The sequence below is a fragment of the Ursus americanus genome, chromosome 16, assembly GCF_024610735.1.
Source record: "Ursus americanus isolate L20-20 chromosome 16, mUrsAme1.1.p, whole genome shotgun sequence".
In the NCBI taxonomy this organism is placed as follows: Eukaryota; Metazoa; Chordata; class Mammalia; order Carnivora; family Ursidae; genus Ursus; species Ursus americanus.
This window is the reverse complement of record NC_142142.1, coordinates 62645393-62659298: the sequence shown is the minus strand read 5'-3', so window position 1 is coordinate 62659298 and position 13906 is coordinate 62645393. Positions and strand designations below refer to the sequence as shown.

The 13906-nt window shown below is 41.2% G+C and overlaps 1 protein-coding gene across 7 annotated transcripts in view; it reads left to right on the top strand.

The window, feature by feature from the left end:
- Positions 1 to 13906, top strand: part of DYNC2H1 (dynein cytoplasmic 2 heavy chain 1) — a 288892-nt gene that overhangs the window by 38060 nt on the left and 236926 nt on the right. For all 7 annotated transcript variants that reach the window (XM_045797656.2, XM_045797654.2, XM_087868490.1 and 4 more), the window contains 8 exons: positions 1077 to 1209; positions 1311 to 1428; positions 2959 to 3071; positions 5063 to 5182; positions 8176 to 8326; positions 10081 to 10286; positions 11432 to 11614; positions 12624 to 12806. In XM_045797656.2, the coding sequence (XP_045653612.2) occupies positions 1077 to 1209; positions 1311 to 1428; positions 2959 to 3071; positions 5063 to 5182; positions 8176 to 8326; positions 10081 to 10286; positions 11432 to 11614; positions 12624 to 12806 (1207 nt within the window). The remainder of the gene's footprint in view (positions 1 to 1076; positions 1210 to 1310; positions 1429 to 2958; positions 3072 to 5062; positions 5183 to 8175; positions 8327 to 10080; positions 10287 to 11431; positions 11615 to 12623; positions 12807 to 13906) is intronic.

Sequence of the window (13906 nt, the reverse complement as noted above, 5' to 3'; positions counted from 1 at the left end):
GCTGCAGCCCTCAGTTTATTTATCAAGCCCATCTTTCTCTTCTGAGCTGCAGTATACTGAACATCCTAAGCACGTCAAAGCTAGACTCACGAGTTCATCCCTTTAGCACAAATCTTTTCTCTTTCCCGTTCCTTTCTCAGTAACTGGTACCACCTAACTAATTGCTCAGAGCTGAAACATAATGGCTATTTGACCTCCCCAGACACCCCCAAATCCATTTAGTTAGCACGTTTGTTGATTCTAACCTACTTGATCTATTTGAGCATATCTTTTCTGTCTCTCCTTTCTTGCCTTTCGTCGGAGGTACACTTGTCATGTGGACTGCTGCCCACTGTCTTCTCCAGTAAGCCGCTTGCACAGCGGCCCAAGTAGTCTATGACAAGGGAAGTTTCAGTGCTTCCTTCCTTTCCCGTTTCTCCAAGGATAAAGCATAGTCTGCTCGCGCCCACTTCTGCAGCCTGTCCTGCTCTGCTCACTGTTTGTCTCAGAGATGCGTTTGCAGAGGCTGCTCCCCTCCTGCTCAGCGACGTTCTCTCTTACTCGCCGTGCAAATCTCAGCATCAGTGACTTTCTCAAGCCTTAGTTAGGGGTTGTCCTATTAGCTGCTTTAAAAATACTTTGTACTTTTCCTTCTTAGCATTTGTCATAATTTTATTTAAATATTTTGAGAAATTATGTAGTATCTTTCTCTGTCACTGGACCATTATCTCTATGAGTTAGGGTTTAATATTTGTCTAGTGAATGAATGAAATTGGAGAATTTGCAATAAGGTAGGTTGACAATGGTAATGGGGGGCACGTGGCTCACTGAGTCGGTGGAACGTACAACTCCTGATCATGAGTTCAAGCCCCACATTGGGTGTAGAGTTCACTTAAGAAAAAATAAAGTATTTGAAAACAGTAATAGGCTATTCTTAACTTTTAGTGTTATTTTTTAGAAGCAAAGTGATGTTTTGTGGTTATAATAGTGTTATCTCTAGTTTGTTCTGTGCAGGCAAAAAATAAATGTCTCAGTATTTCTCTTTCAGCCAAAATCGGCCAAGATAAAGTTAAAAATTACTATTTTTTCTTTTATAGGTCAATAATGGCTGACATCAAGAAAGACAGTAGAGTCACAACGTTAACTACTCATGCGGGAATCAGAAACTCTCTGCTAACGATACTTGACCAGCTTCAAAGATGTCAGAAATCATTAAATGAGTTTTTGGAGGCATGTTTTTTAAAAAATACTTCTATAATAAATTATAAGTCCTTTATGGTATGACTCATTTGAAAAGGTAAGTCTCTTGTTCTTGTTTGTGTTTGTATCAGGAGAAACGCTCCGCGTTCCCCAGGTTTTATTTCCTTGGTGATGATGACCTGCTGGAGGTGCTGGGCCAGTCGACTAGCCCGTCGGTGATTCAGTCCCACCTTAAAAAGCTGTTTGCTGGTAAGAGTCAACTTGTCTCCAGCACATAGTTACTATGTTTCAGGATCTGCCAGGCATAGTATTAGGCTCCAAGGTAGACTGTCGAATAGAATGCGTGTCCCACACGCAAGAAGAATTTATAGTTTCGTGGAAAGACAGCCTGCTACGTGGACAGACCCATGGCACTTCCTGCGGTTGGCGCAGCTGCCTCTGTGTTAGTGCTGTCCTGGGGCGTCTCGAAGGTGACATCTACGGTGGGGTCTGCAGAAGGTGCCGCTCTTTGCTAGAAGGAAGATGGGAAGGAGGCAGGAACTGGCTATGGAGAGAAGGAGAGCACACCCCTCCATTGCGGAGTGGAGGGTTTTCTGCCTGACGTCCCAGTGGAGGCAGTCTTTGCATGTGGAGAGGGCTGGGGGGTAGGGGGGTATCGGGGGTGTCGGGGATCATCTGTGTGCAGAAAGCAGTCAGGCTGTGGACCAAGGCGAGGTCACCCAGTGCACAGTGTGGTGACGGTGCTGAGTCGCTGTTGGCGGGTCAGTGATCATGCAATCCTTCTGCTATAAAAATAATGATTACAGTTGTCTCAGAGTGTTCCATTTGTTGGAGAACACCATATTTTTCAAACTAAGTGAAACATCTTCATCATCTTCGCTTACAGTAGGGGTCAGCAAACGGCAGGCCGCCAGGCCTGATCTGGCTCACTGCCTGACTTTGTGAGACACGGTTTTGTTGGAGCACAGCCATGCCCGTTAACTGCGTAGAGCTGCGCTCGTGCTGCGGTGCACAGTGGGGTCGTTGACACAGAGATCGTAGGGCCTGTGGAATCCTCAGGTGTTTCCTCACTGTGCTTTACACGAGTACTTGCCCCTGGACGTGTGAAGCTTTCGGGCCCTCTGTCTGCAGCTGTGATTTGGGCTGTGGGAGGCAGTGGTAAGAGCTCTTGGAATCGGCAGGCTTGCTTTCAAACTCGGCCTCTGCCCTGTATTAGGCAGTTACTAAGTTACCTCTCTGAGGTTTAGTTTCCTCCTTTAAATTGGAAACAACTTGTATGGTTTTTGTGAAGATCAAAATTGGGTGTATATATATCATTATATCGAAGTATTTTTGTTACCGTAAAATATAGTACAAATCTGGGGGAAGGGAAGTCCCATTTGCCCTCCCCCTTTTTTCTTTCTTTTGTCTCATATCATGTCAGTGGAATCATCAGTGTGTGTTCTTATGCGCTCATTTGTGTCTGGCCTTTTTTTTTTTTTTTTTTTTGCTCATCATAATGTTTTTGAGATACTTGCAACTACATTTTATTCCTTTTTATTGCTGAGTAGTACTCCGTTGTTTGAATATATCAGTTTATTCATTCATCTATTGGTGGGCATTTGGGTTGTTTTCAATTTTTGATTAGGAAAAACTGTTCTTTTACATAGGAGAATTAATATAATTCTAATACATTATAATACATATGGGATATACATTATACACTGTGGTAATGATGTATCTTGTTTAATAATGATGTTTTTAATCCTTTTACATTTCAGTTGTTCTTTTATATTATAGGTATTAACAGTGTGTGCTTTGATGAAGAAACTAAACATATAATTGCAATGAAATCTTTAGAGGGAGAAGTTGTACCTTTTAAAAACAAAGTTCTTCTATCAAATAATGTAGAGGTAAGTAATTCTTCAAGTATGAAAATAAAAATTAACTGTATGAACTTTGTATCAAAAATAACTTAGTCGATTTAAAGGGTAAACTTAGGTCTTTTAGAAAACTCATCTTGTATCTTAAAAAAATGATATTTTAGGTTCAGAATGATCTGTTATTGAGAAAATAAAGATTTTTTAGTCTTTGCAAGGCAGCATCTAATTATGAAAAGAACCTTTGCTTTGGAGTCAAAAAGACTGGATATTAATCTTAGCTCCTCAGCTTATTAGCTCTGTGACTTAGAATCACAGCTTTCTTATCTGTAAAATACCCATTTTACTACCCATCTTACTATCTGTTGTAAAGACTGTCTATTCAAAATTAAATAAGATGACTGGCTTTAAGTACACTATATAGTGTTAGGAGCATAAATACTCAATAGGTACTTGAGTAAGATGATTTATTTCAGGAGGTAGAATTATGATTTGTTCTTGATTCTCACACTCCCAAAATGTTGTATGAGGTGATGGTTGTATAAGATGATTTTATATAAGATGATTTAGGTGAACAAGTAAGTTTAAAACTAATGCATGTACTGGACAACTATTGACTAAGTGGCCCTGGAGCCCTGGAAGTGAACAAAGACCTACGACAGGTATACGGCTGACACCAGACAGCAGGAGGTCGCAGCGCATTGAGTTGTAATTTTCACCCACCAGAATTCCCTTCCAGCTAGCGGCTGGGACCCGTGCCTTATCACGCACATGTCTGTACAGTTCAGCAAGACTTCTGTTGCTGGGTAGGCCTCAACAGTTGACTGGGTGTCGATGACATCAATCAGGTGATTGAAAGCACAGGTTTGTTAGTAACTCCATGTCTGTGTTCGGTGAAGAGTTTTGTTGTTGTGTTGTTGTTTGCCTTTCTTGGGTCTTTTTTGGGAGCAGATGAGGAGAGAAGAGCGTCCGTTTGGGCCGTGGGTCTGGAGCAGCTGTGCCAGCAGAGGAACTGGGAGTGTGGAAGCTCCGGCTGCACTCAGCAGAGTGGGTGTCTGTGGCCTTGCACCGAGATGTCCTCACGCCTGAGCTTCTGCGGCGTTTAGCTTGTGGAGTTCATGCTGTTTGTATACCAGGAAGTGCTCTAAAAATGAAACAGTCCAGAACTTAGAGTTTAAGTAATGATGAAAAGCCATGTAGCATTGTAGGTTTTGCACTTACATTTTATGACAAAAGATACAGTCTTTTAGAGTCATGATTCGTACATATTCATTGCTGTTATCAGTTATTGTTATGTTCACTTCAGTTAACTTTATTATTTTATCTATTTTCAAGTGAAAAATGTATTTACCCTGAAACAAAATTAGTTTTGTTTAAAGAAGTAGCTTAGCTCCCCAAATAACAGACCTCGCCCTGAAAAAGCAATCCCTTCTTCCATTGCAGCTTTCTGAACGTGCGTTCACCAGGATAGCATGAGCCCAGAGACCGAGCCAGTCACTGTGACTCTGATTTATTGGCCCGGCTGTCTAGTTTGATTCTTACAACATTGAAATGAAGGGGTTCGTTTGCTTATATTACAGTCATTTGTCGAGATGATGACAGTGATAGCTAACTATACATTTATGAGTTTTCACACTTAACCATTATCCCAAGAGGTAAAAAAAAATGTTTTCCTCAAATTATTTAACTTCTTTATTAATAAAATTACTATATGTCATATAACACATTTTGGGAGTGTGAGAGTCAATAAGAAATTATAATCCTGCCTCTTGAAATAAATGAACAGGGTCAGTCAATAGCGTGTATATTTGTTTTATGAGTTATGTATATTATTATTATTTTTAAAAAAGATTATTTATTTTGAGAGAGAGAGAGTGAGAGCACATGAGTGGGCGGGAAGGGCGGAGGGAGAGAATCTCACAACCCATAAGATCACAACCTGAGCCAAAACCAAGAGGTCGATGCTTAGCTGGCTCAGTCACTCAGGCGCCCCTTGTGTCTCTTATTATTAATTTTGTTTTCAGACCTGGTTAAATGATTTAGCCTTGGAAATGAAACAGACGTTGAAGCAGTTGCTGATAGAATGTGTTACTGCTGGACGAAGTTGTCAAGGTTCAATTGACCCATCCTTGTTCCCTTCACAGGTAAGGGGGCTCGTGCTTGGAATGTAGGCAGGCCTGGTTTCCTGGAAACATCCCTGACGTACAGGCCAGGGGGTCAGACCGCTGGCCTCTGTGTTCTGTCTTTAGCCGTTCATACTGACAGACTGTTTGACTTGTGAGTCTTTGTTCCTTCACCTGGTAGTGCAGGTTCCTCTGGCTGCGTTAGTTTGCTGTCACAAGAGGCTTTCAGGCAGATGGTGCGCTGAGCCCAGATGCGCTCAGGCCATCGAGGGGCAGTTAGGGACGCAGTAGCTTCCCGGTTCCATGTGGTGAGTGCGTCACTGACGCAGAGGCGCAGGACTGGCGTCACCAGGCCTCCGTTCCCCCGTGGACTCCTCCTCGAGGTTGCTGCTGGCGGGAGGTTAGCAGGGTGTTCGTGCATGTCTGAAATAGAGCCATGGCGCTGAGCTGGGATGTTGGCCGGGAAGCTGCGAGCTAGTCTGCACAGTGGCCTGTGGACTTCCTGCAGCTCTGTCTTCATAGGTGCTCACCTCGGGAACAGCGGCCCACAGATATGGGTCTTACAGAACTTGGTCCAGTTCTTGTCCCAGGTAGTACAGTGTAGTACTAAGACTTGCGGTAAGTTTCCTGCCTTGTGCAGGATTTGTTTCGCTGCAGGTTGAGACTAATACTACAGGTAAAGGACATCAGGGACTTCAGTTCTTAGGAATTGTAAAAGGCAGGCTTTGGAGATGTTCTGCGATTTCTCACAGGAAAATCTACCCAACGGCTCAAGGTTATATGCTTTCCAGATTAAACCATTTAGTAGCTATTGGGACAAGTTTTATTTTGGTTCTTTTAAAGCTTGAGAAGTTAGATGGGAAACTTGAATATTTTAGATTCTTAGCCATTCTATCATTCATATCATTTACATCTTCTAGCATGTTGAGACAAACTAAAGTATGTTTTAACAGTTCTTGTTAAGCTCTTAGAGAAAATTAAGAGTGATCATCAATGAACAACAATGCCATTGCAAAGTCAGAGGTAAGCTGCTTTATTACTTCTGGAAATGTTCTCTACTCCTGTCAACTTCCAGGTAGGATTTAAGTGAACTTGGAATAAAAGACAAAATATTAAAAACTTCCAGAAGAAAGGATTGCATAGCAATTGATTGGAGAAATGACAGTAGTGTCAGGAGGTGCGCGGGGAGTGCAGGCACAGGAGGGAAGCTGCTGGGTCCCAGCCTGTAGCCGACCCCAGGGCTCGCAAGTCCCTGGCTAAAAACCTGGACTGCGAAAGATGTCAGTGGTTCATTGTCTCTGTGAAAACATGAACTACTGAAAATAGGAATGATTCCTTGTCAACCAAAACAAAGAATTCTAGTGTCTTAGCAGTTAATACTAAAAAAAATTTCTCTCAAGAGCATTTATGTACGGGGATTGAATAGCGTAACTGACTGCGTGAGTATCTGGTAATTCAGTTTTCTAGAGGCCTTTTTGTAAGGACCTGAAATGTACAGAAGGAGCATTCTGATCTGGGAAGGAGACAGCGTGCTGAGTGGAAGGAGTCGGACAGACCTGGTTCAAATCCTGCTTTTGTCAGTATTCTCAGAGTGACTCCTGTAGGCACTTAGTTCAGAGGGCATAATGATACATACATTGACAACTTATTTTGAAGGTTAAATTGTAAGATGTTTGCAAAGAACTGTTAATGACTGCTGGATTTTAGGTTATAATTAATCTTAGCCTTGTCCAGATACCATAACGGTAGTGTGATTTGAGAATTAGCCAGGACTGTATTTTGACTTCCATTTCTGTTAGTCTCTCACAGAAATTGTATAGCAAACTGTTAAAAATTGAGATTACCAATGTGCATTTATAATGCAGAGATTCAGTAGTATTGCCTGCAAGGAAATCCACAGACAGGAGTATTAGTTTGAAGGTAGCAAGTGAACATTTTTTGTGTGAAAATTAAAGAGAAAAGGTCTTTTCTCAAAAAGCAGATTTGGATCTGCTTAAATGCTTCCTCATACACTTGATGAAAGAGGCGGTGAGTTTGTCCCATAAATTATGGGGGATAACTTGGCTCCTGAAAGAGTTATTCTTCCTTTAAAGAATGGTATTGCTATTTATACAAAGATATTTATATAATGGTTTTGATAGTGTATTTATTAATAAAATGTCTTAAGTTAGAACAAGACAGCAGGTTGGCCTGCTGTGTGAAGTTACAAGGTGTACACACAGAGAGCTAAATGGGTTTATCTGGTAAGCGGAGGCATTTGATGACATTCATCTGGATGCTGAAAAGTGTCAGAAAAAAACTGTTCCATGGTAATTGGTCAGTAGGTTTAGAAATGGTTTTATATGATGACGGATCATATCTTTAAAGGAGGATATTGGTTTTCTGTGTTAATTTAAGAACTCTTAAACTATTTTGATATAAGTTTTCAAAGGCTAGTGTTTAAATATGTAATGGCTTTATCAGTAGCCATGCTAGATTGGTTCTGTTATAGAAAGCCTTTCAAGCAGTGTTAACATTTCGTGTTTTATGTAAATATAAGGATATCTCTCTGTCTATATCTAGCGTCTGTGTATGGGAATTAGACCGAAAGATTAAGACAGAGCTTAATATAAGATAAATTGGAATTTTGAAATTTCGGACTTCTGTAGTATCCTGAGATTGTTCTGGAATGCTAGAATCTTACCCTTTTACTAAATAGAATGCATCATACACTGATATGTTTGCATCCTTGAGAAGAAGCCATTTATAAAGAAGAGGGTCGGGAGAAGAAAGTACAGCGCCACTTAGGTTACAGTGAGCGTGGTGGGTTCTAGGACCAGAAACTAGGCGCGTAGGAGAGTAGTAGGTGGTGAGTTCTTAGCGAGCTTTCCTGGGACGGTGTCATTTGAGGAGCCAGTAGCACATTCTGTTAGAGGCCCGGTACCCTATTGGAAATCTAGAAAGAGATGTCTTTCCTTAAGTTTATGAGTAAGTAAATTTACCTTTTAAAAATAACTTTTCTCTTTATTCATTAGATCCTCTGTTTGGCAGAGCAGATTAAATTCACTGAAGATGTAGAAAATGCTATCAAAGATCATAGCCTTCATCAGATTGAAACGCAGCTGGTGACCAAGCTAGAGCACTATACTAGCACTGATACGAGTTCTGAGGATCCAGGGAACACTGGTATGGAAAATGGTCCATTTTCTGCCTGCTTTGGGGTTATTTGAACTTTTTCTTATTATTCTATCTTAATTTATCTATTGTGTTTTTGACTGTATCTGTCAACCAATCACCTATCTGTTTCAGAGTTTTAGTTTAGGAATTAGAATATACGTGCTCTTATATTGTAGTTAGAATCAGTAATTTATTACTTTAAACAAGTGTAGGCACCTTCCCCATATGGGTTTCTTTATCCTCTTCTTTGTGGCAGTTGCCTTGTGTCTCACCCCTGCATGCCCTGAAAATGGAGTCTGCATGACTGCATTTGCCTTTAGCCATCAAACGTATTTTAAAGGACTCGAGAACAGCAGTCTGCTGTGTTTACCAGGGTGCTTACCGTTTCTGCTGCCCTTCCTTCATCCTGATGCTCTCACTTTGCTGCTGTTGGAAGAACTTCCTTCGGTGCTTCTTGCTTTTAGAGCAGAGTTGCTGGCTGTGATCTCCTTCCTACACATTGCCTGTGTCTGAGAGTGTCTTCATTTCACCTTTACTGCCTTAAGTGTTGCTTTGGTTCTTAGCATGTGGAATGATGTGGGGTTGTATCCTGGACATTTTGAATATTGTGTTACGAGTGTCTGGTCTTGTTTAAATCCTTTGGATGATGTTGATAGTTTCTGTTAGCAGTTGATCTTGTTGGGTTTGGGCCCCAAGTTCCAGCCAGCCTTCTCTGGGCTGTGGCTCTGACACCAGCTCTCTTCTGGAAGTCGTTGAGTCATGTGTACAATCGTGAGGCGCTGTGCTGTGCTCCTGAAACGGTGACTACCTTGTGCATCAACTACACGTCAATAATTGAGATAAAATAGTCTTTGCAGCACTATTCACATCCCCTCACCTGTGTGCCATCTAGTGGCTTGCTCTCAGAGGCTTTGGTTTGATGGCTCGAAAGAGATCCGCCCCTTGAGGGTGAGCCCAGGAATCATAATCAAGTTTCTAGAGTCATTTTCCCAATCCCCTCCCTCTCCATGCTCTGCCCAGTATTTCGTGGTTTTCTTGGGCACCTCTTTGGCTCTCCTGGCCGGAAAGCTGGGCTTTCCTGTCCTCTGCTGTCCTCTGTGTCCTGTGTCCTAGGGCGGTGGACGGGAGAGCAGAGAGGGGAGGAGAGCCATTGGGGTTTCTCCTTGGGGTCCCATAGTCTCTGATTTCAGAGGAAGGTTCCCTTCCCTCAGGATTTGAGGCCCCTTGGGTCTCTGCTGCCAGGGCTGTAGCTGCCAGGAGACCCCTTTTCTGCTGCTCCAACCCGAGCCACCGGCCTTCCCCTGGAGTGCTCTCCGACTGTACCGGCTGGGCTTTTGGCTGCAGTGGGTCCAGGCCTGAGGACACCAGAGAGACAAACAAAGACAAAGGTGCCGTTGGCTTGGTGGCACTTCTCATCTTCCCTAATTTGCCTGACACTTTGCGCTTTTCATACCCCTGCAGAGCAGTTGAGTGCACGTTGTGTGTGTTTTATACTTGGGCTCAGAGGGAGACAAGCAGCATGCTTGCTCCTTCGAGTGAGGAACCAGACCCTCTCTCTCTGAAGTTTGGAGCTTTCATTTTCATATGCAAAATTCTTACTTCTTACTGGTGGATTTGACATTTGTTTGACTTGTGTGGTTTATATGACTGTCATTCAAATGTATCACAATATTACCGTTTAAATTCACTTAAAAATCTGTGTATATGTGTAATACATAAGTTACAGGCTAACATTTTCTCCAAATATTTTAATTTGCATACAGAGTCTGGCATTCTGGAGCTTAAACTTAAAGCACTGATTCTTGATATTATTCATAATATTGATGTGGTAAAGCAGTTAAACCAAGTTCAAGTTCATACAACAGAAGATTGGGCCTGGAAAAAACAAGTCAGATTTTATATGAAAAGTGATCAAACGTGTTACGTGCAAATGGTCGATTCTGAACTTCAGTATACTTACGAGTATCAGGTATGACTGGTGGCAAAAGTGTTTTATTTTTCCTCTTGAAATTGTTTATTTTAAAGGAAATTTGCTGTTGGATGACAGAATTATTTTTATTTTAGTTGTGACTTTTAAGAATTTTTTGTGTGTGACTCTTTTCTGTTTCATCGTAACTGAGAAGATGTTATATCAGAGAAATATTTACAGAAAAGTTAAAATAATGGCAGTGTTGTACTGAATTCTGTGAATGTGCCTTTTCTTAGAGCAGTATTTATGTGGGAATGGAGCTGCCTCTCTAATCCAGGGAGAACGGAGACCCGCGCCGGCTCTGTTGATAGAAGCAGTCTGGTCCGCGCCTCCTCACGCTCTGGCAGACTCGGGGCCAGACTCGGTGCCGTCGCAACCACGGCCAAAATACGCTTGCTGAATGTTCTGTAGTGAGATAAGAGAGTTTCCAAACAAATAACCTAGCTCCTGGAACCTGTTTTCAGAAAGCCCAGCTGGGTCCTCTCTACCTTGTCCCTTCATAACGAGTCAGTCGTCAGAATATATCAGACAATTACGTTAAAAAATGTATGTCAGGAGAGTCGGCCGCTGACTTTCAGAAAGGAAATGTGTTTTGAGACCCAAATCTGTCTACCGAGGTTAAGGAAAAACTCTCTAAACTGCAGCTAAAATTGGAATCTGTTTTCCCTAAAACTTAGAAATTTTGAGAATTATTTGATGAGTTGATATTCTTAATTTCATAAGGAAGTTTTCAAAATAATTAGAGTCTCCAAAGTGGTTGTGATTTATGAAGATCATAAGATTCAGGGAATAAATTTACATGAATTTTAAAATATAAGATTGATTATTGTATAATCTAGTTTTGGATTTCTTTGCCTTAGTAGTACATCTTTGTACCATTATCAAGAACTGGAGAGACTATTTGGAAAATCTTCCAGTATATTAATTGAGGATGGAATAAACTACATGCTTGGGATTAACTAAGTTTGATTTCAGTTTGTGCTTTAAAAAGTTTCTTCTACAAAAAAAATATTTTGGCTATTTTTCTGCGTTAACAGCTTTGACTTTTTTGTTGCCTTCTTAGATTTTTAACTAGCCCCACACTCTCCATGTTTGTAAGGTTGCATAAAACGTGAATATTCGAACTTTGTATCTCCCGTGCATAGGGCAACGCTCCCAAGCTGGTTTATACGCCGCTGACAGACAAGTGCTTCCTCACTCTCACTCAAGCCGTGAAGATGGGGCTCGGAGGAAACCCTTACGGGCCGGCTGGGACTGGAAAAACGGAATCAGTCAAGGCCTTAGGTGGACTTCTTGGAAGACAAGTTTTAGTTTTTAATTGTGATGAGGTAGAATGCATAATTACAAACTATGTAACATATATAGTGTGTGTTAGCTATGAGTTGGGTTAGTATTCATGTACTTATATATGAAATGCCATATTGTAAAATCCCTTTACTTTTGAGTAACTTGAAAACAGAATTTGGTTTATTATTTGAACAATAAAATGGAGAGAGGTTGCAGAGAGTATAGTCTCAGAACTTTTCTAAAGGGAACTAGTGCAAATAAATTTAAATACAGAATGAAGGATTATGTTAAGAGGGTAGAAAAATGTTTTTGTTTTGTTTTTGTTTTTTTAAATTAGTGATTCCTCAGTTGCATATAACACTCAGTGCTGGGGTGCCTGGGTGGCTTGGTTGGTGAACCATCTGCCTTGGGCTCAGGTCATGATCCTGGAGTCCTGGGATAGAGCCCTGCATTGGGTGCCCGGCCTCCTTCTTCCTCTGCCTCTGCTGCTCCCTCTGCTTGTGCTGTCTTTCTCTCTGTCAAATAAATAAATAAAACCTAAAATAAAAAACCAAAAAAAAAAAAAAACAACCCAGTGCTCATTACATTACATGCCTTCTTTAATGCCCATCCCCCACCCCCCCTCCCCTCCAGCAACCCACAGTTTGTTTCCTAGAGTACATTCATGTGTGGAATTTAAGAAACAACAAATGAATATAGGGGAAGGGAAGGAAAAATGTTTTTAGTAAGGAGAATAATGAACAGAAAAGAGAAAAAAATTAATTTTGAAAATACCATTTTCAAAACATTTTATGTAGGATTTGTATTTCAACTTAAAGAATAACTAAATATCTTGTATCTGTTAAGTTCTGTGTACTTCCCAGAAAACTTATTTTGTTTATTGTTTGAAACCACCTTGCAAAGTGTAGCTATTAATTTGTGCTTAAAAAAGAGCGAAAGAGGCACAGGTGGGTGAAATGATTACTTTGCCCATAAGTGTCAAAGTATTAAATTATTATTAGAGATCCTGATTATCTTTTTATAGATATAATTTTTGCTGCTATTTTTTAGGGCATCGATGTGAAGTCAATGGGCCGAATTTTTGTTGGTCTGGTGAAGTGTGGGGCCTGGGGCTGTTTTGATGAATTCAATAGATTGGAAGAATCTGTGCTGTCAGCGGTGTCTATGCAGATCCAGACAATTCAGGACGCTCTGAAGAACCACAGAACCGTGTGCGAACTGCTTGGCAAGGAGGTACAGATAGGCTGGGGAATTAAAGAATCAGTTACTCTTGATGGCTTTGCATGACTCCTACCCAGGCAAATGATCTGTCTTTATTTCTCCGGGCGCCCCCATTAAACCTTTTTACCTGTGAACTGTCTGAGGTTTTCTCCCCTTTTTTTGGTCCCACTTTACCATTCCCCTTCAAACTCTCGGTCCCGAGTACTTCCTATATAATGGTATCTGCTAACCTTTCCTGGGCACTTGCTCTGTGCGGCCCTGTGCTTAGTGCTTCCACTGTTGTCTGACTGAATGCTCGTCATAATCCCTCGAGGAGGGACTGTTGTATGTTTTCTGCTTTATGGGTGGGGAAAGCACGGCCTGGCGAGTTAGGAGTAAGTCTGGGCCTGGGAATTGACCCCAGGTCTGTCTCATTCTGAGGCTCATGTTTTTGATCCCTGTTCTGTATGGATCTTATGACAGGAAGGACTTAGCTGTTTTTCTCTTCCTCACTTTTCCCCATTGGAGATACATATCCATGTCATGAGAGCGTGAACTTATTTAGAGCTTCTCTATATAGTGTATAATGTTGAAAACAGGGAAAGTTGAAAGACCTGTGAAATTATCCTCTAATCCATAATAACATTTTCACAGGACAGGTTTTTCAGGGCAGGGCAGAGAAGTAAGACTGGTTCTAAATTATTAATATATTGTTTACATGCTGGTTAAGCTTTTCATTAAGAAAAGAGAAACTGTTTAAGTTTTTGCCTTCCTGCCGTCAAAACTTACTTTCTTACGCAGAGTTTTTTTTCTTCCTTTCCTCCTGTAACAAAGAAGGAGTTGTCCTTTCTCCCAGTCAGCACGGATCTTTCCACTGACGCTCTGGAATCTCCTTCCCAGGGACCTTGTCTTTGTTAGTCCCTCCCAGATAGATGTAGCCCTTCCCTCTCTCCCCATTCCCCATTGGCTTTGAAACATAACCACATCTTTTCCTTTTTAATAACATGCAATGTCATATGTAAAAAATATTATAATATTTGATCTAATTAAAGCATAAGCCAACCTTCCCTTCACTTATCTTTCCAACCACTTCTCTGTCTCCTTTCTTTCCTTTATAGCCAGATTTTTTTACT